The 24,433-nt window shown below is 41.8% G+C and overlaps 1 protein-coding gene and 1 pseudogene across 7 annotated transcripts in view; one reads left to right on the top strand and one right to left on the bottom strand.

The window, feature by feature from the left end:
* DMD (dystrophin) overlaps positions 1-24,433 on the top strand; it is a 1,185,061-nt gene that overhangs the window by 1,029,965 nt on the left and 130,663 nt on the right. For all 7 annotated transcript variants that reach the window (XM_087966867.1, XM_087966866.1, XM_087966869.1 and 4 more), the window contains exon 62: positions 19,320-19,381. In XM_087966867.1, coding sequence (XP_087822993.1) covers positions 19,320-19,381 — 62 coding nt within the window. The remainder of the gene's footprint in view (positions 1-19,319; positions 19,382-24,433) is intronic.
* On the bottom strand, positions 7,580-7,945 carry LOC113420475 (protein S100-A10 pseudogene; annotated as a pseudogene).

A 24,433-nucleotide genomic window follows, 5' to 3' on the forward strand; every position in this document is an offset into this window, starting at 1 on the left:
ATGTCCTTGCTGGTTGGCTAAATCCACATTTTAAGTTGTTGTCTATCAAGATGCGAAGCTCTCTAGCTCGTGTGGAGTCATCGAATAAAGTTTAGGCTTTGGGAGTTTAGCTCCAGGAAGGATTTCAATACTGTAGTCCATGGGGCAATGGGGCAGGAGTGCATCAGAGCCTTTCTCACTAAACACATCTCTCAAGTCCAGTACTCCTTTGGGATTTTGAATTCACTCATTGAGGGATATTGAGATGTTGTCCCCAGCTCCCTTTGCCCTTTGTTTCTCTCACTGTTAGGCTTTGGGATCTTTTCCTCTTCCTTGGCCACTTTCTGCCAAATCTTTAAAAAAAAAACCTCCTCCAATTCACTTCAGGGTTCCATTTCTGCAGCCAAGACAGTCCAAGTAGGAGGGGCCTCTCCATCCCTGGCGCCACTATAAAACTCAGAGTCTCTTTATGATTTCCCATTCTCATTTCTACTGGTTCAGTTATAGTTAGCTGGGCCACCTCCAGCTACAGTTCCATCTAGCTGGCAAAATGCTATAGGTACTCTCAGCCGTTTGAGTCTCAGTCCCAATTTTTCAATGACCTCAGGGCTGACTATGCACCTAGTGCAGCCCAAGTCCAATAAAGCCAGCATCCTCCCTTGGGCCCTTGAAGAGGGCACCACTAACTCCACAGGGAGGATTACAGGGGTCACCCACTGACTTACCAAGGGATCATCATCACCATCACTGTTAACCTCACCTGAATTGGTCAGAGTTCCCAACCCCTCAGATCCAGGAGGTATGAACTCTATGACTTCCAGACCTTTCAGCGCTGTCTCTCAGGTCCTTGGAGGTGGTTTCGTTGCCTCCTCCCTCGGGAATGCTGTGGTAATGAGGTTGGTTCAGCTGGATTGGTATGCCACAGTTGGTGCCCCTCCTCTCCATGCCTTAGGCACATCATAGTCCTGGGGTGTTTCTTACACATGGGAGGGAAGGACTCAGTCCGTCCACCAGTCCTCCAGCATCAGTCCCAGGAAAGGTCAATTTCCACTTCCACCATCAACACATACCAGCGTTGTAGGGTTTGTGGGCCCCCACATGAGATGCAGGTGTGGTAGATGTCATCATTGAGGCTGTCTTTGAAGCAGTCAATGAGGACATCTTCAGACCACGTGGCCAACCATCATGCCAATGCTTGGAATTCCTGGGTGTATGTAGTCACTGACTGTCACCCTTGGGTGATCGTCTTTATCCAGATCCCAGCCTTGCATTGAGCCAGTGGATCCTTGAACCATTGGCAAGGGGCTGCCATAAAGAGGTCATAGTTCTGCAATTGGGGGCATTATCATTGTGGAGAGAGACCATTCACGCCCCCACTACCCCCTCCAGGGCCATGGTTACTCGTCTTATCCAGGCTTCTGCTGTCTCCAATTCAGCCCCATATTCCTGCATGCTGCCTATGCAAGAGGCTCTTGGGCTCTTCGACTTTCCCTAACCTGTTGTATCAGGAACAGGGTCTGGTTCAGCATGGCTGCCTTTAGGTTTCTCTCCAGAGGGGGATATTCCCTTTACCCCATGCCTCTCACCCACCTGAGCCTGATGGGCTTCTCACTGAAGTCCAGCTCCTTTTGCCATTCTGCCTTACCTTGAGTTTGGTGTGGTTTAATGGGGGAGCTGGCCATAGCTCCAATTTCTTCCAGCTCACTCCTGTGATTGGACATTGGATGCTTGGTCTCCATAGTAGACTGTTGTCACCTGGTTGACCATTAAAGCAGAGCTTGCTTAATGTCAGGGCTGCCTCTGTTCAATTCCTAGGAAAGAAAAATCCTTGCTCCATAGATTTAGAGAAAAGTACTTTTACTAGGAACAAACTGAATGCAAAGCAAGCTCTGAGGCACAGAATGGGAACAGCACTTTGAAATCCAGTATACAGCCCAGCCCCCTTGTAGCTAGGCAACCAGAGGTCACTGCATACCAGAGCCAACTGCCTTAGCCTTGAAGATAACCTCAGTTGCAAAGCTGCAATGTAAAATTCTCCACAGTTCCCTCCCCCACTATTTTATGGCAAGAAGCAACAGGCTGGCTGACAAGTTCCAATTGGGGAGAAAGACACTGGAAACATGAGTCTGATTGGAAAGATGGTTTAATGGAGTAAAACTATCAAGCACATTGTCCTGAGTAGCTGACCACATGGGTTTGAGAGAGAGAGGCATTTAGACCCACTCTTGGGCCTTGCCCTTGAGCTTCCTGTTCCAGTGCAAGAAATGTATTTTATTGGTTGTTGTAGTGGTCACTGCTAACTGTAGGCTATCTGAGTCAAGCTTGGTGGAAACTTGGGCTGATGCAATGCCGTTCCTATTGTGACTGAATGGCTTTGGCCTGAAATATAATCCCATCATCCTGGAGCTGAAGGCCTTTTGTTTTGTAGATAGGCTGGCCCAGTCTTTTGTCTTATAGATAAGCCGGCACTAAAATATCTGCTGGGGGCAGGGAGCTGGGACTGAGTTTCTGTCTCCAAGAACATATTTCTCAATTTCTCATCCAGGGAAATATAATATTCTGCCTTTTTAATATTTCCTAAAATATTTCATTCCTTTAAGAGAGGGGTGGGTGCTAACTTTCTACAAAGGTGCATAAATAGCTTTGAAAAATGAAAATGATTTTGATATTTCCTCTTCTAAAATTAATGGTACAACTGGATAAAGGCAAATATTGTGGGATAAAAGTTAAATATTAATTCCTCCAGCTTATTATTCTTTATTACACATAATTCATTATTATTCCACTATTATTCACTTTTGGTAAATATTAGACTTTCAATCACAGGGTACTATGTTTAAGTGACACATACCAGGCAAATACACATGAAGTATATTTTCCTGTTACATTTATCGTAAATTAAGATATTAGTTACTGTTCGATAAAATCTGGATCTTACAATTAATTGGCATAATAAACAGAACAGATGAAAAATTCAGTTATAATTTTTCCAATGATGTCTAACAATTAAAACAAATATCAATTGGTGAAGTCTATTTACTTCTTGGGCACTCTATCTACCTGACCTGGAATGGGTACCCAATAACTTTATCTACAGATACCACATTATTGGAAAAGGAAAATAATTTAGTGCACCAAATATTGTCCTATCAGTTTGCTGAGTAAAAAGCAAAATGTGTTAATCTACAACTTAATTATATAGATGGATAATATTCTTTAACTTCATAAGGAATTCAGTTTGAACAAGGAGAAAGTAGCTGAAGAAACATCTGCAGTTTCTTTTGTGGTACTGATTTCAAAGTGGATGCTTACTGAATCCCTGCTCTGTGAGATGAAAAGGCTGTGCTATGAGGTCTCCATAAGAGGTTAAATCATTAAACTATCCATTTAATATTAACCAAATGTAAATTAATATTAACCAAGTGTAAATATGGAAAAAGAAGGAGAGTGGTGGAGAAAGACAGATCTGGCCATGGAGGAAATCAGTGAGACTATGTAGGGAGTTACTGATTTATTACAGACTACCTTCAGTAATACTTGGGGGCTGCATTTCATCGAACGGAATTAGTTGGAAATAATTAGATCCGGAACAAATTTACTTTAAAACCATTATCAGTTTTTCTATGTCTCCTGAAAAAAACAAGAAAATAAACAGGTTATCCAGTTTAAATGCAAAGTCCGTAAGCGTTCGTTAGATTCATCAGTCTTTGTGAAAATAAATAACTGGTGGTTCCGCGAAATGCTTTGCGGAATTGGGCCACATTCTGCTTATCTTGACAGCTCTAAAACGCAGGCTGGCTCAGAATTTCTGGTTCTACCTTAAATAAACTGCCATCATCACACACGCACAGTTCTTGTTCCCAAACGCGCCGTCTCTTCGGAGCTCTTCAATTGTTGTTTGCAGGTTCAATAGGTGGAGCCGAGGCAGTGCGGGTTCCGCCTAGTCTAGCTCTCTGCAGCTTCCCCCATCTCTCCCGCAGCTGGCTCACGATTGCCGCCCTCGCTGCATTGCTAGTCGCTCTTGGCCGCATCGGTGGGTTCATTTTGCGTTAGATTGCCGCATTTTTCTTTTCCTGCCTCTGGAGTCATTGAATCAAAGATAAAGGACGATGAGAGAACAATCCAAAGGGTAAGTTTAATGTTTACATTTCCTGAATAAATAACCCGTCAAGTGGTAAAAGTCATTAGACAAGCAAGGCAGTTAAAGCTTCATTAAACTTCTGTCCGCGCCTTTATTTAGGGAATTTAATTTACAACTTGAAACTCCTTCCTGCCTGTTGTTTTTCGCTGATTCTTGGTGAAAGTGTGCTTATTGACTGGCACACGCCCCTTTCATTTATGACTGTGTACCATAGAGATTAAAGGTACACAGCTTTCTCCCAATGCAGGAGCACCAGGATTATTTTAAAAAAAATTCTTATCCCTACTTTGTGTGTGTGTGTGTGTTTATGTATATGGATAGTAATTTTCCCGAGCCCAATCCGAATTGTTACATCTCTGCCATCCTATGGATTTTATTTTCTTAAAAGCCTTACATTTTTTAACCTTGCCTTTTGTAAATTGCTTTTTTCAGTCGTGTGACATGTATTGTGTATCTCCATGCGTAAAATAATCCCCGCCCCCAACTCCGGGAAACCATCCTGTTCAATCTCATTTGTGCAAAGACCCTGGAAGAAAAAAACAACAACCCCATAATATGCCTTTCATTCACTATGGAAAGGTCAAATTTCTGCTTGATTTCTTTGGGGAATAGGAACTGACATTTAATTCAGTGCATTCTTTCTCTTCAATGTGCTTTCCTTGTCTTGATCAATGTGGTCTAGTTAGAACATGCTGGCTGTATAGGAATGAATGAAACAATGCATTGCAATTTGGAAGAGCTGAGCAGGGAATTGGAAGACAGGAAGCAAGTTGGTATCAAATGTTTGTGAAATGTGCCATTGGAGAAAGCAGTTAGCCTCAAGAAGGAAAACTTTAGTACAAAATCAGACAATTGATTTTTAGATGTATCTTGAAGATTATTTTTGGCATTCATTCCCCTAGCAAAGGAGAAAGGTATCAATGCCACTTGTGGATGCATTATTTTTTTATAAATATTCTTGTTCTATTAAAAAAGAATGGTAGAGCAAATAATGAATTCAAATGTATGTATTGAGTCAAATACATTTCATATTGGTATTTCTATTTACGTTTTGGGCATTTTAAAGTGCAGGCTATTGTGTAGGAGACAGTGTTTTAATATAGTACTTTTCTATATTCTGCTGTTCTAACTCTTAGTTGAGAAAAGAACCTTTTTATGTATTTTTTTCTGAAAGTAAAAAATAATTTATTGATACAGGTAATATTAAGACTTGAGAAGGCTGTTCTGTATAAGTTGGTTGGCTCATTCTCAGGTATAACTGGTTGCAGATATTATTATATGATTTTGAGTTTGGTAGCAGCTTTAAAGCTTTAAAAAGCAAATGGATAAGTGGGCAAGTAACAGCTGGACGTATTGGCTCCCAGTTATTCTCAGAGTGCATAAAATAAAATGTTGCACAACAAAAGAAACACAGAAATAATTACCATATTATAAGCAGCTGATAGTTGTTCTCCTCTGCTTCTATTTGATACTAGTGTAATAACTTTTAAAATGTATTCTGATCTATTGTTAGAATTCTGGGAATCCTAGATAAAGCTTACTCCAAAAATTAAAATTAAATAATTTCAGTGTATAAATGTGTAGTCCTTCTCAAGTGCAAAAACTGGCTTTCTCCATTACCGGTACTACTCCATTTTCTCCAGAAATACAGTGGCTATATACAGAAAAGCAGATTTTCAGTTTCTGTTTCCAGAATAAACTATTAAGGTCTCTTTAGTACAGGCTTTCTAAATACTTTGGATACCATTTACTCTAGTTTTCTGTTCACCTCAAGCCTTTAAATTATCTTCTCAATATCTCAATTTCAATTTTTTTATTTATTTTGGGATGGTATGAATTTTATGTTGCATAATTTTTGTTTATGATTGTGAAAGACTTGTTTTTAAATGGTTTTCTGCTTATTATAACACTGCATGAAGTTCTCTTTATATTAATATATATTCCTGCTTAATTTGCACAAGTAACAATATAACAAACAGTTGTAGTAGCTCTATAGTTTAAATCACTTTCATAATGTATTCTAAAATTATTCCTTAATTTTTAATTATTATTAGATAGATATTGTTGGTTGCCCTCTCACAGTAATTTCTTATTTGCAGTTTTATGTGTTGAATTTTACTGTCCTTTTATATACATGGCTTTGGGAGTGGAGGACACAATTTACTCCAAGGTTATGCAAATAAAATATAATCTAGAGGGTGAATTTTTTGTGGCTTGCTTATTTTTCATTTTCATTGTCAGCTTCTTAGAAGAAAGGTGCGTTTATAGATTAATAGTTTACTTTGAAGATTGATCTTGGGTTAATGTATTTTAAAGCAAATTGTAATAAAGAATGTGTAGTAAACTAAATTGAAAGGGTATAATAGCATTCAATTAAAAAGAAAACACTAAGAATGTATTTAATATTTGCACAATTATAAAATGTTTGATTTATAAAAGACCTATGTGTAATTTCTCTATAGAAATAATTACTAATGTATTTTGACACAATCCTTTTTTGTTTGTTTGCTTTAAATCGTGCCTTTATCAACTGAAATGAGGTCATCTTGCAGAGTGAAAATTGTGAGTGCCAATAAAATTTAAAGTGATACATCTCCTGGGTAGTTGATAATAAATTATATTATATTATGAATCTTGAATATTCAGCATTTAGAATTAAAGCACACCCCTGGTGTTATATTCATTCCATGATAGATACATGTATGCATTCTTTTTCCAGACACCTGAAAATGACACTAAACTGCTTCATTGAGAATAATGCTCTGTGAAATTATGTTTTTCTCTGATTTTATATAAGGATCCTGATTTTGGATAGTCAAGATGGCCAGTTGGTAATTAGGAGTGAAAGAAGAATCTTCATCTACCACAATTTTTCTGGACATGTTGATGATTACTTTATATGCTACATGTCAACAGTTACCCAGATTGTTTTATCTGCAAGTGAAAGGAGATGTTTTTCCTTTTCATTTAAGTCTTTTGGTTAAGTGCAGAAAATTGTAAACAGAATGTACTTTTTCTTAAACCAAACCACTTGTCTATTTACACTGAAGTATGTTAAACTAAGACAAAAAAGGCATTTTCCTACTGTTGGATAAAGGGAAAGATGTGATCTGATTATATATATCACAGCTTACATTTTGGAATTCTCAATTTGCTTCGGAAAATTAGAGCATATTGGTGGTTTTCCTAAAGTGGAGATGGATTTTTTTTTTCAATACAAAAAAAAAGATTTATTTTTGGGTCTAGTACACAGGATAAGGACAAACTGAAGTGTATTTCTTGGTGGAAACAAGGTGGCCTTTGTGTGTTTTTCACAATTTGATTTAAGGATTAGTTTCTCCTGTATGTTGTCAGCTTGGGTGGTTAGGCCTGGGACAACATGTGCCGCTTTGAAGCAGAATGGACTGGCTTTGGATGGGGAAGCAGGCAGGTGAGGGCTCAGTGGGTACCGTTGAAGCTCTCCCTGAGCCAAAACGCACCGTCAGTGCTTGGGAAGAGCCAGCTGGGTCTGCCCAGTTCAGAACTTCTTCCCTGTTGGGTTCATTTTCTTGATGTAATACTCATTGCAGCCGTTGGTCAACCCGGCAAAGAGGAACAGGTAGCCTTCAAAGCTGATTTTGCCATCCCAGCATTCCTGCAGGTTCTTCATGATCCGGTCGATGGCCATGGGATCCTTCTGGTTCTCCATATACCCTGGGACCTCTTTTTCCTTCAGCACCCGGAGGTCCTCCTTGGTTAGGTAGTTTTTGTCACTGGCAAATTTGTGAGGTGGACATGGCATGGTGTGCTCCAGCTGGGAGGGCATCTTGGCAGGGATCTCGAGGCAGACCGAGTCCAGGGACAGAACAGCCTGGAGTGATGGCTGGCAGAGGCAGAAGTGAGGCTGGCTGGCCACCACCTCTGCAACTCTTGCTAGGCTGGGCTGGGCTAGGCTGGGCCGGGCCTGGGGCGGAGAAGCTGGACTCACATCTCAGATGCGCAGCAGAAACCGATGTCTTGGAGATGCGCCAGAGCCACATCTAACTGGGCATCGGACCCTTCAAGTAGACCCTCTTTCCTGACCTAAGGGGCTTGAGCTTGGGTGGGCTACTGAGTCTTAAGTTACAAATGATTAAAACTAATTTCTCATTTTAATTTTTAAATGAATGTACATCTTGTAAAAAATATCCTAATGTAGATCTTGTAAAAATCTCCTTCCAAATGCTGGGCTTGCTCCATTGGGAAATCCCTTCTTCTTCTTCTTTTTTAATAATTTTTTATTGTTATAACAAGAAAAATAAAAAAATAAAACCTTTCTGTTCATCAGTGTGTCAGTTGGGTACACATTTCTTTGTGCACATTATCATACATATTTTACTTATATATGTTTATAATCATATAAAGTGGAGATGGATTAGTTTATTGAACAAACACAATTTTCTTCCATTATCCGTTCACTTTTTTCTAATAATTTATCCTTTCAATTCCTGTGCTTCAAAATACAGAAATCAGGTCAATTAAATATTAATTTATTAAAATATTTTTCAAAACTATTTGCATACCTAATGTGTGCCCTTTTAAACAGCTCAATAAACAAAAGCCGTAAGATTTTTAAAAGCTCATTTAAAATCTGTATGTATACTAAGTAGTGTCCTTCAGAAGCATCACTATCCAAGTTGGTTGTGTGAGAAAAAATACCTCTCAGGAATGCCATACTTGGAAATAAGCTACATAGTTCATTTATTTAAATTTTCTCTCTTCAAATTTATAGTTCACCTGGAGTAATTTATGAACTTTACCATTTTTTTGCACCATATAACTTATTTAAAATTGTTCATAACATTTTATAGTACAATGTTATATTTAATGTTGAGAACCTATGTTATTCAGGGAATGTAGTAATAATGATCCATTGCACTGTTAACATTGAACATAATTTATCATGGTAGCTCTTTATGAGAACTGATAGACTTCTTTGATCCAAAGCTTTATATAGACCTGCTGCTCTTTTCTAAAAGATGCTATTGTAGTTTTACATGTGATTAAACTGTTTAGGAATTGCTGAGTTTACATTTTGTTACATATACTATTTGCAGATAGTCCTTATTCAAACTAACAATTGCCTTTGAAAAATGGTAAAGAAGCTTATGAAGAAAAATCTCAGTAAAAGTGTTTAAGTAGTACTTTTCTTTATATTGTTGATAATTGACTAAGTCAAAAATGTCCAGAAAGAAGAAACATTTTTTAGCTTGCAGAATAAAACTGCAATCTTTTTATGCTCTGAGTATAGAGTAAAATCTATTCTTTCCAGTTACAGTTAAACTTCATGTTTATAAGATCTTCAGAAAACATTCCTTAAACTTTAGTATGGAAGTAAGTTTATTGCTTTTTTATTTTTAATAGGATAAAATTTTAATGGATTTTAATAATCTTAAAATTATTACATGAGCTCGGTTAAAGGAATGGTTTAGCAGCATCTCATTATAACATGTTTGATGCAGAAATGTATGCTCCCTTTTGGGTCCTACTCAGATCTTGCTGTTTGCTGGAAAAATACTAGTAAGGATAAGGCAATGATAGTCACATGAAATAATCTAATTTCAGTTAATCCTTTCTTCCACCTTTTTTCATATTTTTTTGAATATGTGAAAGATCTCCCATATTCTATCAAGTCAGTACTCAACCGTTCTGTGTGTATGGCACTGATTTTCCTACTTTATCTCTCTGTATATAATAGAAAGGAAGAAGGTATATGTACAACTTACATATATATGTCAACTCATAAAATATTTCTATGGTCTTTTCAGAGTTGCCAACAGAAAGGGAAGGGGGAGCAGTGGGCAGCTTGCATTCCATAAATGTTTTCAAAGGTAGTTTCTAGGTGACCAAATTTTTTGGTGTGCAAATGACTCTTGTTTATGGATGTGTCTCATTGGAGAATATCAATTATGATACACCCATGGGGTGGGGGAAAGCCAGGGTCAAGGGGGATAATGAATGATGTGTCTCAGAGTCGGTTACACCTAGGCAGCGCCGGCATGTTTACTTCTAATAAATCTTCAAGTTTTGGAAGTTCAGCTAGAGACTCATGATTTAAATGGGGGTAACTGCCGGAGCCCTGACAACGTATACAGATACATTTATTATTATCAGAAATCCCAATAATCCGATAACTCTTTTTCAGATGGATTAAGAAGACTAGCTTCTCCATTTGTTAGAATACATTTTTTATGAAAATAATTAAGATAACACACCTCTCTCACAGTCATAATTGGACATTGTCACCTTTCAAGATAGATCAGAATAGGAAACCAAAGTCATGCATAGTCATACCATTTTTATATAAAGTTATAGCAACAGAATCTTGCAAGTCTGAATTAACATTCCCTACTCCCACCCCCACGCCCTTTATCATTGTATAAGTTAGGGGATTCTTCTGGGAGATATTTTCTCAGATTACTTTAGCCCAGGTTTCTTTTATTTCTTCATTGACTTATTTGCTACTTTTCCTCAAAGTTATTTCTTCTGTCTATTGCAGACATTGTCTAAAGAAAGCAAAACTGTTCCTCTCGGAGGAAATTAAACTAAAATTACAGTATTCCCACTTGACAATTTTTAATGAGAGTTTAGAAAAATCTTTAATACTTTATCCTTTGCTCTTCCATCAGCTTAATTATTAGTTTTCTTTCCTAAAAAGAGATTTTCAACTATATTATATAGGTAGCATATTTAGTGTCAGGCTACAGAACTTTTTCCCATTCAATTAACAAGAATGAACTTCTGAACACCAAACGTATCAAAAGGAATCCTTTATTGAGATGAGACAATTCATGTAGGAGTTCAAAGCAGCGTCTAAGGTCCCTCAGGCATACAAGGATAGATAAGGGAGTTTAGAAACCCCTCCCCTTATCTCGATGTGTATTTCGTGAAACAAAAGCCAGTATGTTAATTCCCCCCCTTCTGTAGAAATGATCTTTTTTACAGTTTCCCAGGGCATACCTAATTTCCCCCCACCCTCTTTTTTAGAACAAACTTTTCCAGAGATTCCCAGGACACATCTCACTGTGGAATTTTTATGATCTTCTCATCTCCTGGCTGTGCCTCTCAGAGGTGATAGGTTCCGGCCATCTGGCTTTTCCCCCTCCATTGTATCATGTGTGGGTTATACAAATTCGATATAAGATTAAATATATTCAGGTTACATCAAGAAAGGATTTCTTTATCAGCCTCCCCCCCCTTTTTCTTCTTCCACTGAGGAAATGACAGATACACGGATCTGACATCCTGCTCTCCTTAAAAACAGATAGGTCTACCTGGGAAAAAAAAAATCATACATTATATTTGCAATTCAGGATATTTGCAATCAGGGTATTTTTAGGTGGACTTTTCATAGTAATGTGGGCGCTTTTACATGTCATTTGGCTACCCACTCATTTTCTGAGGAAGGAAGGTGTTTCCAAGCTACCAAATATTGTGTGGATCCACGGTGAGTGCATGAATCAAGGATATATTTAATTTCAAAATGTTGTTCCCCATGAACCTTGATGGGGGTTGGAGGTGTGGGAGGGGGGGTCTGAAGTTTGAAGTGATCTCTGGTTTGATCAAGCTACAGTGAAATACTGGATGAATCTGCCTAAGTGTTTTTGGAAGTCAAAGCTCTTCCATCACGGAGTTAATAATTCTGGAGATGGAGAATGGGCCAATGAATTTTGGTGCTGATTTCTTCGAGGGTTGTAATGATTTTAAGAATTTTGTGGACAAATATACACGGTCCCCAATCTTGAAAGGTTTAGGTTTGCAACGTTTTTTGTCTCTTGAGCTTTGAAAACTGCTCTAGCTTCCTGTAAAGGTAATCTTACTACTGGCCACATGGCTTGTAAGTTATTCATCCACTCCTTAAGGGAGGGGATTTCAGGTTCTTTGGTGGGTAGTTCTGGTAGGGGGTTGAATTCTTGGCCCGTGGCTACCTGGAATGGGGTGAACCCTGTGCTACTGTGGACTGAGTTATTGTATGCTACCTCTGCAAATGGAAGAAGGTCAGTCCAATTGTCCTGTTGGTAATTAATAAAGCATCTTAAATATTGTTCTAATACGCTGTTAACTCTCTCTGTCAAGCCATCCATTTCTGGGTGACTTGATGACGACAACCTCTGGGTGGAGCCTAATAGGTTTAAAAACACCCGCCAAAATTTGGATGTGAACTGAACACCCCATCTGAGATAATCCATTGGGGAGCTCCATGAAGGCGATAAATGTGTATTAGGAACATCTTTTCCAATGCCTTGGCAGTTGGGATCTTTTGGCATGAAATAAAGTGAACCTGTTTGGAAAAAAGATCAGTTACAACCCAAATGACAGTATTTTCAGCACTTTTGGGAAGCTCCACTATAAAGTCCATAGAGATCTCTTTCCAGGATGCAGAAGGGTCTGCTACTGTTTGTAAAAGTCCAGGATATCTTCCTTGTCTTCTCTTTGCAGGTGGGGCAGCTTGTAACATAGTTTTCAATGTCCTTTTTGAGGGACGGCCACCAAAATTGTCTTTTGATGAGGTGCAAAGTGTCCCACTATTTTGGAGTCGTGGCAGCGTTTCATGAGGTCCATTCTCTGGCTTGCAGGGACATAAAGTTTATTTTCTACCCAAGCCAGTCCATCTTTGAGTAAACAAGTGTTTTTGTTAGCCTGGAGCCAGTTGTCCTTAAGTAGTGCCTCCTTAAATATTGACGTCATTGTGTCTTCAGTCAGGGATGATTTTTTTTATCTCTTGTGCCCAGGTGATTACTTTGGCTGCTAGTTGGGTCGGTTGGATCATCGGTTTTATAACCTCAATCTTTTTGCTGTTGTATTGGGGTTTTCTGGACAGTGCATCTGCTAAGAAGTTCTTTCCCCCAGGAAAATATTTTAGAGTGAAATTAAATCGTTTAAAAGTATTGAGCCCACCTTGCTTGTTTTTTGGAGAGTTTCCGTGGATTTCTGAGGGCTTCCAGATTTTTGTGATCAGTCCATACTACAAAGGGGATTTGGTTTACTTCCAGGAAATGTCTCCATGTGAGCATTGCCCACCGCACAGCATATGCCTCTTTCTCCCATATGGCCCATCTTTGCTCGGTTTCCGTCAGTTTCTTGGATGTATAAGCGCATGGTTGTCCACTTCCATTCTTTTGGAGGAGGACTGCTCCAACTGCAACATCACTAGCATCTGCTTGGATGACAAAAGGTTGTTTGGGATCTGGGTGCTTAAGGACCGGTTTTGCTGAGAATAGACGTTTGAGTTTCTCGAATGCCGCTTGGCATTCCATTGTCCAGATAAGGGGTTGCCTTGATTTGGGTTTCTTCCCTCCCTTCGTTTTTAGCAAGTTCATGATAGGGAGGGCTATGTTTGCAAAAGTTGGAATGAATTGGTGATAAAAGTTCTCAAACCCCAGGAAGCTTTGCAGTTGTTTGCGGGTGTGCGGTGGGTCCCAGTCCATTACAGCTTTTACTTTCTGTGGGTCCATCTCTATTCCCTCGTGGGATATTCTATACCCCAAGTAGTCAATTTTTTCTTGGTGGAATTTGCATTTAGAGAGTTTTGTATATAGTTTAGCGTCTGAGTTTTGGAAGGACCGTACGAAGTAGCTTGATGTGTTCTTCCATCGTTTCCGTGTAGATTAAAATATCAAGATACACTAGAACCCCTTTATATAAAAATTCATGAAGGGTTTCATTGATCGATTGCATAAACACGGCAGGTGCTCTTTGCAGTCCAAAGGGGAGCACTTTAAATTGGTAGCATCCCAATGGTGTGTTAAAAGCTGTCTTCCACTCATCCCCTTCCTTTATTCTTTTGCGGTAATATGCCTCTCGTAGGTCTAACTTTGAATTTTTTTTCCTTCCAAGAGGTGGGCTAACATGTCCTTCATGAGGGGGAGTGGAAACACATTCTCTATGCAAATCATGCTTAATTTTTGGTAATTCACACACAGACACATGGAGCCATCTTTCTTTTAATGGAATAACACTGGGGCAGCTATTTTGGTCGGGCGGGTTCGATGAAACCCCTTTTTAAATTTTTGTTGATAAATGCTCTGAGTTCTTTTAGTTCTCTGGGAGACATGCAGTGCATTTGTGTTTTTTGGAGTTTAGCCCCTGGTAGGATTTCAATAGCGCAGTCTGTGGCACGATGCACCCCATCACAAGCTTCCTCGCTAAATACTTGGGCCAGATCCTGGTACTCATTGGGGGATGTTAATGGGTTCAGCTGACTGTCCGGTCATGGCTGACTCTGTTCTCTGTTCCTTTCTTTATCCTTTCCTCTGAGACATTTGCAAATACAACGTCTCTGGAATTGTACAGTTCCTCTTCTCCAATTTATTTTTGGATTCCATTTCTGCAGCCATGTGAGACCTAGGACAAGCAGCTCTTCCATTCCTGGGGCTAAAATGAATGTAAGCATCTCACTATGGTTCCCTAATCTTATGTTCAGTGGTTCTGTGGTAAACCTAGCTGGCTCCCCCCTGCTATAGTTCCATCTAATTGGCAGAAAGCGATGGGATTTTCCATTTCTTTCAGTTGGATCCCCAATTTCTTTGCAAGGGAAGGATTTATTAGGCATCGGGTGCATCCCGAATCCAGCAACGCTGCAACTTCCTCCCCCTTCCCTCGGCTGGGGATAAACTGTCTTAGGGGTAGAGCGTTTGGTTCAATTGGGTTGCTTACCAGCGGGTCATCTTCCAGATTGCTTTCGGACTGGCTCAGGTCCTCTTGGAGCATTGGGGGTTCTTCCTCTTGGTTGGGGGGGATCGGAATCCCACAGCTACTTGGCCTCTCAAGCCAGTCTCCTTTCCACAAGGGCTGGATGTTCCAGATTTCCCCCCGATGGGTGGTCTGGCTTTCTGACGGGTTTTCAAATGGCAATCTGCTGCGTGGTGTCCCTCCTTTCCACACTTAAAGCAACCAGAAGTTCGTGGAGTCATGGTGGTTTGGGGTTTGAAAATTTCCCATTTCCCCAGGGGTGGGGATCTTTTCCAAAACTTGCCACTGTGGTACCAGTTACGAGTCATGTCTATCTCTGCTTCCTTTGCTATCATGTACCATTCATGCAGGAGGTTTGGGGTCCCCCAGGCCATGCAGGCAGTGTATAGATTGTCATTTAGTCCAGTGGCCCCCAACCTTTTTTGTGCCACGGCCCGGTACCGGCATCACAAAATGATCCGCGGCCCGGTACCGGCATCAGCACACATGACAAGGCAAGGCGAGCCGAGCGACCCCAAATCAAGAGCCCCCTTTTTCGGCTTCATTTGTTCAACTAGAACCCATCCAACAAAGTGGAAAACTTGTCCTTCCACTAAATCCAAATTAAATTTGTTTTCGCTCAGTTTTTTTTTAACAGCGGCACCCCATCTGACCCCCCCCCATCTCACAGCGCTTATCCACCCGCTTGCCTTGCAATGAAAAGATTCTCCCACAGAAGCGGCGCAACCGACTCCCTGATATCCTCCTACACGGCTGTTTGAATTTAATCTCGCGCCTGGAGGTCACGTGAGCGACATGGCCCTGCCCGATTAGTGCAGCCGGGAGCTTGAAATTAGTCAATCAGGAAGCAACAAAATGTTACTCGGCTCACTCTTTCTGTCCAGGGCTCAGCAGCCTGTGTAGTTCTTTTGAAAAATGCATGCCGGCTGTTACCATCCCCCCCACACACACTTCCCTCAGGGTTAACCGCCCAGATTGGCTATTTTTTGCATATAAGGTTTGGGGTCTGCCTATATCCTGGTCCTACCTCTTTTTTTTTTTTTTTTTTTGTTCTGTAATTTGTGAGTTCCTTTTGGGGGGAACGAATGTCTGCTGTAGCAGAACTTTATGCAGTTCATTTTTCGTATTTTCATTTTGGGAGAAAGGAAAGAAGAAATATTGGAGTCTTTAAAAAAAACCTTCTCATCGAAACAAGATGGCGGCGCCCAGCAAACCGGCGGCCCAGTAGAACATGTTCCACGGACTGGGACCGGTCCGGGGACCGGTGGTTGGGGACCCCTGATTTAGTCCATCTTTGAACCAACAGACTAGGATATCCTCTGGCCAGTCGACTCGGCCAGCCAGGTCACGAAATTCCTCGGTGTATTCAGCTACCGGGCGACGGCCTTGCTTTACAACTCTGATGCGGTCTCGGGCTTTTCTATCAGCGAGAGGGTCTTTGAAGCGGTGGCGTAGGGCCATCATGAAGCGGTCAAGGTTCCTTAATTCTAGGGCATTGACGTTGTGGAGTGTCACCATCCATTTGGCTGCTGCCCCTTCAAGGGCCAGGGTGATGACTCGTACTCGGGATCCCTGGGTTGGGAAATTCTGCCCATATTCCTGCATGTAGGTGAGGACTTGCGCCAGGAAAAATCTCAGTTTCTGGGGGTCCCGATCGAATTTTACTCCCAGGGGTGGGACTTCCTCTGCAGTTGTATGTCTCTGGGTTGGCCAGGGTTAATCCCCTGTTCTGAGGTGTTTAGGGGTCGGGTACCTGGTATGGCTGCTGGTTCTTCAGCTTGTCCTGCTGCCTGATCATTCTCAGCTGAATCCAGGGTGGCGGCTCGGGTTCTCTCATTTTCTGGTTCCCTCGCTCTCCTGTGTTGGCGTCCTGGTGCATCCCTCACCTCGAGGTTCTCCAGGGCTTCCCTCATGAGGCGATTTATGTACCGTTTCAGTCGGTCATCCACCAGTAGCTCCTTGCCCCATCCTTCCTGATCCGATAGGGCCTCCAGCTCCAATTTCCATCCGGGTTTACGATTGCCCCGGGTGAGAGTTACTCCCCTGGTTCTTCCATCCCAGCTGTCTCTCTTTCCGATGCCTATAGACCACCAGGGCTTCGTAGGCAGCTTCGCTATCTTCGATGGAGTGTACCATGTCAGTATCTGGCTGGATAACTGTCGACATTTCTCCCCAGCATTCGACTTCCCCTTGGTCCTTGCTGTACTCAGACATTTTCCTTTCTTTCAGGGTCCCCTCGGTTCTATTGCAGACGCTGCTTTTATGCTACAGAACTTTTCCCCATTCAATTAACAAGAATGAACTTCTGAACACCAAACGTATCAAAAGGAATCCCTTATTGAGATGAGACAATTCATGTAGGAGTTCAAAGCAGCGTCTAAGGTCCCTCAGGCATACAGGGATAAATAAGGGAATTTAGAAACCCCTCCCCTTATCTTGATGTGTATTTCGTGAAACAAAAGCCAGTATGTTAATTCCCCCCCCCTTCTGTAGAAATGATCTTTTTTACAGTTTCCCAGGGCATACCTAATTTCCCCCCACCCTCTTTTTTAGAACGAACTTTTCCAGAGATTCCCAGGACACATCTCACTGTGGAATTTTTATGATCTTCTCATCTCCTGGCTGTGCCTCTCAGAGGTGATAGAATAAAATGTACATCATAAAATGTAATGACAATTGAATGTATCACTAAGCAATGGCAATTTGGTTAAAATTTGGTTTAACCAAATTTGAGTTAACCAAATCTCATTGGTTTTTAGGCAAGGGCACCCCCCCCCCCAATCCAAGCCATTCACCATTTGATCCCTCGCAGCCCCAACACTCAGATAAGGGACTGCTTCCTCTGCTTCGTCTTGAACTCCCCCATTGTCTATGTCTCCCCTGTCTCTGACCCACTGCCGCCAGCTGCCACCCACCATGCCCTCACACAACATGCCACTACTGTACTGGCCAGAGGCTTCCTTTGTGCTATCTTCTTTTGTTGTAGTGCAGCTGGGGATTCTCTCATGGCCTCTGTTCACATGCTAGCCAGAGCTTCTTTTCACATACTGCCCAGGGCCACATTTTGTGTCTTACCCAGGATCATAGACATGAATGGCCTCTATCTTGTTCATATGACTGCAGGGGTACTGCAGTGTCTAGAACTTTGAGACCCAATCATACATCCCTTCGTTCAGAGCTATCATAATTTTGAATGGTCTGTACATGTAATCTTCACTTACAGATCACTCATTCAGTGACAGTTCAAAGTTGTGACAGTGTTGAACTAGTAGTACATATTGCTAACTTAAAATACTAACCTTTACAGCAGCATCATGGTCATGCAATTGTAATTCAGGTACTTTGCAATTTGCTCACACTTACAACAGTTGCAGCAACCTATAGTCAGATGATTTGCAACCTTTTGTTCCCACAAGCAAAGTCAATGGGGAAATTTTCAGGGGAGGCTTGCAAGTCATTCTAGTAAGTCTTCCCCACCTTTCTACATAGCACACTGAGCCCCACTTCATCCTCCTTGCATTCACACCAACCCATACCCTCCTTTCCTCAGCCTCCCTGAACTTGCACATACCATCGTTCCATAGGACTCCCAGTTCCTCCCTACCCATGGTATTCTTCTCTTAGCCTCTTTGCACTCACATATGCTCATGTTGCACTCTACTTCCTTCAGTCTCTTTGCACTTTTATCAACCAATATCCCTTTTCACTTGGCCTCTCTGCACTTGTACTGCACATGTTCTCCCCAACTTGCATTGGGCATGTGCTAGCCTACCTCAGCCTGCACTCTTGCAGCACCCAAGCATACCTGGAACTCCTATTGTTTTCCACTTAACAACCCTTACTCTTGGGATTATGACAGCAACCTTGATTGCATGGATCATAACTTGAAGACTATCTGTATATGTATGTCTTATAAAAAGATGTAATAGATAAATTAGTGTATTGCTGAGCAACAGTCTCATTAAAGCCTTCTGTTCAGCAGATAGTACTGTTGTTATTACAGGATAATGTTATACCTCTTAACTGATCCCTAGTTAATATCATTTAGAGCAGGGGTTCCCAACCCCCGATCTGTGGACCTAGACCGGTCCGTGGTATGCCAGAAACTGGTCTACGCAAAAAAGCGAAACCCCATTCAAGGGCTGCAGGCAGCACATGAAACCAGCCTGGAGAGCACCCCTCCAGTCTGTGGAAAAACCCCTCTCCACAGAACCGGTCCCTGGTGCCCAAAAGGTTGGGAACTGCTGATTTAGAGATCTGCCTTACTTAATAAGGTTTCTTCTCATGATACTTTGGTATCAGGAAAAAATATGTTGATGTGAAATTTTTGGTAAGTCTGAAACAATTACTTTGCTGTTACACTACTTAGTATAGTGCAGAACTTCAAATGACAACATTTTACAATTATAAAAATATACGATGGAGTGTAATTAGGACTTATGCAAGCTTAAACATTTAAACTTTTCATTTTTTTTTTTTTGTCTTATAGTCATGAGACGCAAACTACTTGCTGGGATCATCCTAAAATGATAGAGCTCTACCAGTCTTTAGGTAAGAAAATTCTATTAAATCCTTCAAATATGATATTTTTATTGATAATAAAGGCTCAATTTAGAATAAAATGGCTAATCAAATTAGATGGTTTTTTTTAAAGGAAATGGATGGATAGCATCATATTTTACTTATTGCCGATTATTATCATTATTATTATTATTATTATTATTATTATTATTATTATTATTATTATTATTATTATTTCTGCTTTCTGCTTAAAGTACCTATGTAAGAAAACATTCACAACAACTAAATTGAGAGGACATTCAAGAACCTATGATGCAGTGAACCAATTGTTTTTATTCACTATCCATATCTCAAATACAGTATGGCTAACATGTTGACCTAGTAGGAAGGAATAAATAATGTCACATGAGTGGGTTCTTCTAAAATATTCCAACATGACACTTGAATTTCCATTGTGCCTACCATTTTCTTGTTTTGCCTTAGGCTTCATTTCTCTTGCCATGTAGTGGGACATAGATCTGGTTCTGCTTTTGGATTCATAGCTGCTCAGCAAAGTATCACAATTTCGCTGGGGATCCAGTATATATTGTACTATTGTTTACATGCATGCAAATAACATTATTTTATATCTTCAAGTAATTTGGTTGCTTTAAGTGAGGCAGATTTTCACCATAACACTAATTTATAATTAGCAAAGGGTCCAAACTAATTTTATTAATAAAAAAAGAGCAAAGATCTCTCAAAATTAATAGTGTGTTTTAAAATATATTTTATATTTCAAACAATAATTAAAATATGTTGAGTCATGCTTGAGTCCTAGTGGCTTTAGGGACACATCCAAATACTTTTCTACAACAACGTGGAGGTAATTTGCTGTTGCCATCTTCTGAAATCTTTTACAACCCCAGTGTAATCTCCAGCACTGTTATTTCCAAATAGTCTCTATGTAAATACTAAGCCTGATCCTATTAAATTGTTTAAATCAGGGGTGTCAAACTCTTGTTGTCACGTTGTTGTCATGTGATATATCACAACGTTTTTCCCATTCACTAAACTGGGGAAAACATGGCCAGCACATGATGCCACCCATGGGCTGTGAATTTGACACCCCTGGTTTAGATAGTAGAAGATACGCTACTTCATTTAGAATTGCTTAAGGATGCATTATAATTTTTCGTTACTTTTGAATTAGAATAGTCTTTCCTGCCTAGTCATCCTCTGGATTATGAACTTTAATTCCCAGAATTGTCTAGTCAGTATAACCATTGCTGAGATTCTGGGATTCAAAGTCCATGCATCGGCAGGACATCATGTTAAGGAAAGGTGACTTTAGATTAATCTCCATTCAAAAATATTTTTTACATCAAAAATTAGTAGGAAGTGGCAGAAATAAGTTGTGGTGGTGTGAGGGCAAAAAGGAAAGAGATGGGGAAGTGGGCAGCTGTTGTGAAGGCCTCGTGAAGGGCCAGCAGCTGGCTTTCCTGAGTACACCTTGTCAGCAGTAGAAGGAAGAAGACTGTGAAGGTCAGCTGAGGGCAGTGGGGATGGCTGCAGGGCTGGGGGTAATAATGGAGTGCATAGTGGCCAAAGGAGCAGAGAGAGCAGTGAGATAGGATGGGGGAGTTGAAGTGTACACTATGATCATAAATATGGATGGGTTGCTAAATGTCCAAATTTTGACCATGTGATTGTGAGGATATTGAAGCATCCTTAACTTCAAGAACCAATAATGCATGCCATTCATTCAGTCTCATAATAATTTTGAACAGTTCCTCAACAATGGTTGTTAAATGAGGACTACCTGTAATCCAGTTATAATTCTCCCATTCAAAAAGCCATTCAGGAAGGTGGAGATTTATTTGAGGAAAATGAGAATATATGACATAAGACTTGCTGAGAGTAGATTTTTTGATAGCTTGTATAACCCACTTCCTTTTTGAACAAGATTCCTTTGCTCTGTGTTGGCACTAATTGCAATGCTAATGGTGGCTGCCACTGGCTGACTAGCAATTGTTGTAGGGGCTGGGGGGCTTTGGGGGAGGTGCTGCAGCCAAACAGCGTCAGCCGCTTGTTAGGAGAAGGAAGGGGAGGGGGTGGAAGAGCGGGGATGGGAGAGGCGTAAATAACACGGCTTCATCCAGAGGAGGCTTTATCACTCCCACCTGGCCAGCCAGCACAAAGACTCACTGTTCTTGTCCTCATTGTCCTCCCTACCCAAGCAGCAGCAGACTCCGTGGGACAGGGTCTCATTCCTGCCCCCGCACAGCAAACGGGGGCTGGACGTGGGTGTGAGGGGCCTGGCCCTGCAGTGCTTCCTTGCTCAGTTGAAGGCTCCATTCAGCCTCAAACAGTAAGGCTGGCCCATATAAGTGAGCGGTGCACCAGGGCCACAGACGGCATTGGTTGCTACACCTAGTTGTTACCGATTCCATGGACAGCCTTACGGTTTATTTCTTGTGTGAAAACCCATTCTGTTCTGTTAATTAGAACTTGAAAAAGACATTTGAAATGAGTATATTATATAAACCAACAAGGCAGTCTTGGGAGAAATTTGATGTTACCAAGAATTAGGGTGGAATTAGGAGAAGGTAGTACTTTGTAAAACTGCATTGGAGTTTTAAAGGAGCCTCTGTGGCGCAGTGTTTAGAGTGCAGTACTGCAAGCTACTTCTGCAGCCAGCTGCCTACAATTTGGCAGTTCAAATCCCACCAGGCTTAAGGTTGACTCAGCCTTCCATCCTTCTGAGGTGGGTAAAATGAGGACCCAGATCGTTGAGGACAATAAGCTGACTCTGTAAACCGCTTAGAGAGGGCTGTAAAGCACTATAAAGCAGTATATAAATGTAAGTGCTATTGCTATTGTTATATTGGAGGACTAGTTCTTCCCTCATTTTTTCTTTTTCAAGATCACCCCTATATACTGCATAATATAGGCAGCTCTTCAGTGTTATTATTGTTGTTATTAACTATTTTTATTCATTAAACATGAAACTCAGCCAACTGAACATTTAAAAATATATCACAAATATCATTGACTGGTTGTCAGGTCCCATATATTTCTATTGAGACACTGGCATTCTGGTGGGAGAGGAGTGGATTGGAGAGATCTCTATATGAAGTTTCTGTTTCCTGCATTGCTGTGAGTTTCTATTTCTGTTTCCTGCGTTGCTGTACTGTGGGAGAGATTTTGTTTGCACTGCTTTAAAATGCTGTTTTTAAGTGGGAAAATGTAGTTCCTGCCTAGACCTCTTGCTATCACAAACCTTTCAATAAAAGCTCCTTTTGGAACAACTTCAGTTTCAAGAGTTCTTCTTTCTTGAGAAGATTGAAGAGGCAAGACCTTACATTAGGCAGGAACTGCAAACTGGTCAACCTGGAGAGGCAACAGCCGTACCATGGGGACCATGCACACCATGTCTGCCCAGGGCAGTGACCATGAAGAGGCTGAATGCCCCCCCAAGGTTCAAGCAGAGGAGGCCCTCAATGCCTGGATTGAGGAGAACTTCGTCTCAAGCACCGCTGCCAAGCTGAGATGGTCCATCAACATTGGGAAGGAGGAAGGCTGCGGCAGCAGGGCCAAGAATGTCACCTTCATTTGTTAGAACCACCAACCCAGCTGGAAGCAGGACATGGAAGATCTCTACAGCGACAATGAACTGGAAGAAGCCCCAGACTGGCCCAACCAACTCTTGAGGAAAGCCAACCAACCTTATGAGGGAGGCCATCCATGGCATGCAGATCCAGGGTGCCCCGCCTTCCCCGCAGGGGAGGGAGGAAAAAGGAGGCCACCCAACAAAAAAGGGCCCCCCCCCCCCCCCCCCCCCCCCTAAAAAGCATGACCCGCCACCCAAAGCAATCCCTGCAACTCGATGGGAGGAGGCTTCCACCCTTAGAATGGAAGGTGCTCCCTCTTGGCATCAACTGGGATTTTTCCTCACACACATACTGACCTACATGCAGGAGTATGGGAGGGATCTCCCTATTGAAGGGGCCAAAGTCAGGGTTGCCACACTGGCTCTAGAAGGATCAGCTGCATGTTGGATGGTGAACCTCCATACTGCAGATGCACTGGAGCTCTGCAATTTTAACCACTTTATGACAGCCCTGAGATGGAGATTTGAGGATCCCCTTAGCCAATCACAAGGCTAGAGATGCATAAGGCATGTCAGACGGGTACCGTCTAGTTGCCGACTACATCAAAGAGTTTCATGACTTGACTTGCCATGTAGATTGGCCAGAGGAAATACTCATGGTTGGTTCAAAGATGGCTTAAATCAGGGGTCCTCAACCACCAGGCCGCGGACCGGTCCCGGTCCGTGGAGCACTCTGTACCGGGCCGCAAAGAAATTTTTTTTTAAAAAAAATGGCGGCTTTCTTCGCCTTCGGTGAATGCTGCTGGGATCGGGGATCAAGGACACAAATGAGAGAAGGAGAGGGAGGAAGCAACCGAAGCCTGTCCTGCTCTCTGGCTCAGCGGCTTCGGTTTCCTCCCGCCTCGTTCCTCTCTCAGTCGCTCTCTCGCTGCTCCACCAGCCCAGGAAGAAACTGCTTCAAAGAAGCCGGGGGGGGGCTTTTCCTGTCAGCGCAGCTCCTCCGAAGCGCCCGTTCACCCCCACCCCGCCCGCCCGCGCGCGCTTCAATCCACAGTGCTCCGTTCTGCCTGCCTGCCTGCCTTCTTCGTTTCTGGTGAGAATAATAACTATTCGCCTCTTTTTATCAGGTGAAGCTGTTCCGAAACGAAGAAGGCAGACAGGCAGGCAGAACAGAGCACTGTGGATTGACTGCGCGGGCGGGGGTGGGGTAAACGGGCGCTTCAGAGGAGCTGCGCTGACAGGAAAAGCCACCCCCCCAGCTTCTTTGAAGCAGTTTCTTCCTGGGCTGGTGGAGCAGCAGAGAGCGACTGAGAGAGGAACGAGGCAGACACCTGAGGGAGGGAGGGAGACACCTGAGGGATGGGGCTGAGGAGGCAGGGCCGGCGCTCCCTGAACTTGGTGGTTTGCTGGCAGACGTTTTATTACCCGACTAGGTAACAACATCAGATGTTACCTAGTCAGGTAATGAAATGTCTGCAAGCAAACCACCA

The sequence above is a fragment of the Notechis scutatus genome, chromosome 5 (assembly GCF_049901735.1).
Source record: "Notechis scutatus isolate UNSWTSFEM ecotype Mainland chromosome 5, rNotScu1.2, whole genome shotgun sequence".
Lineage (NCBI taxonomy): Eukaryota > Metazoa > Chordata > Lepidosauria > Squamata > Elapidae > Notechis > Notechis scutatus.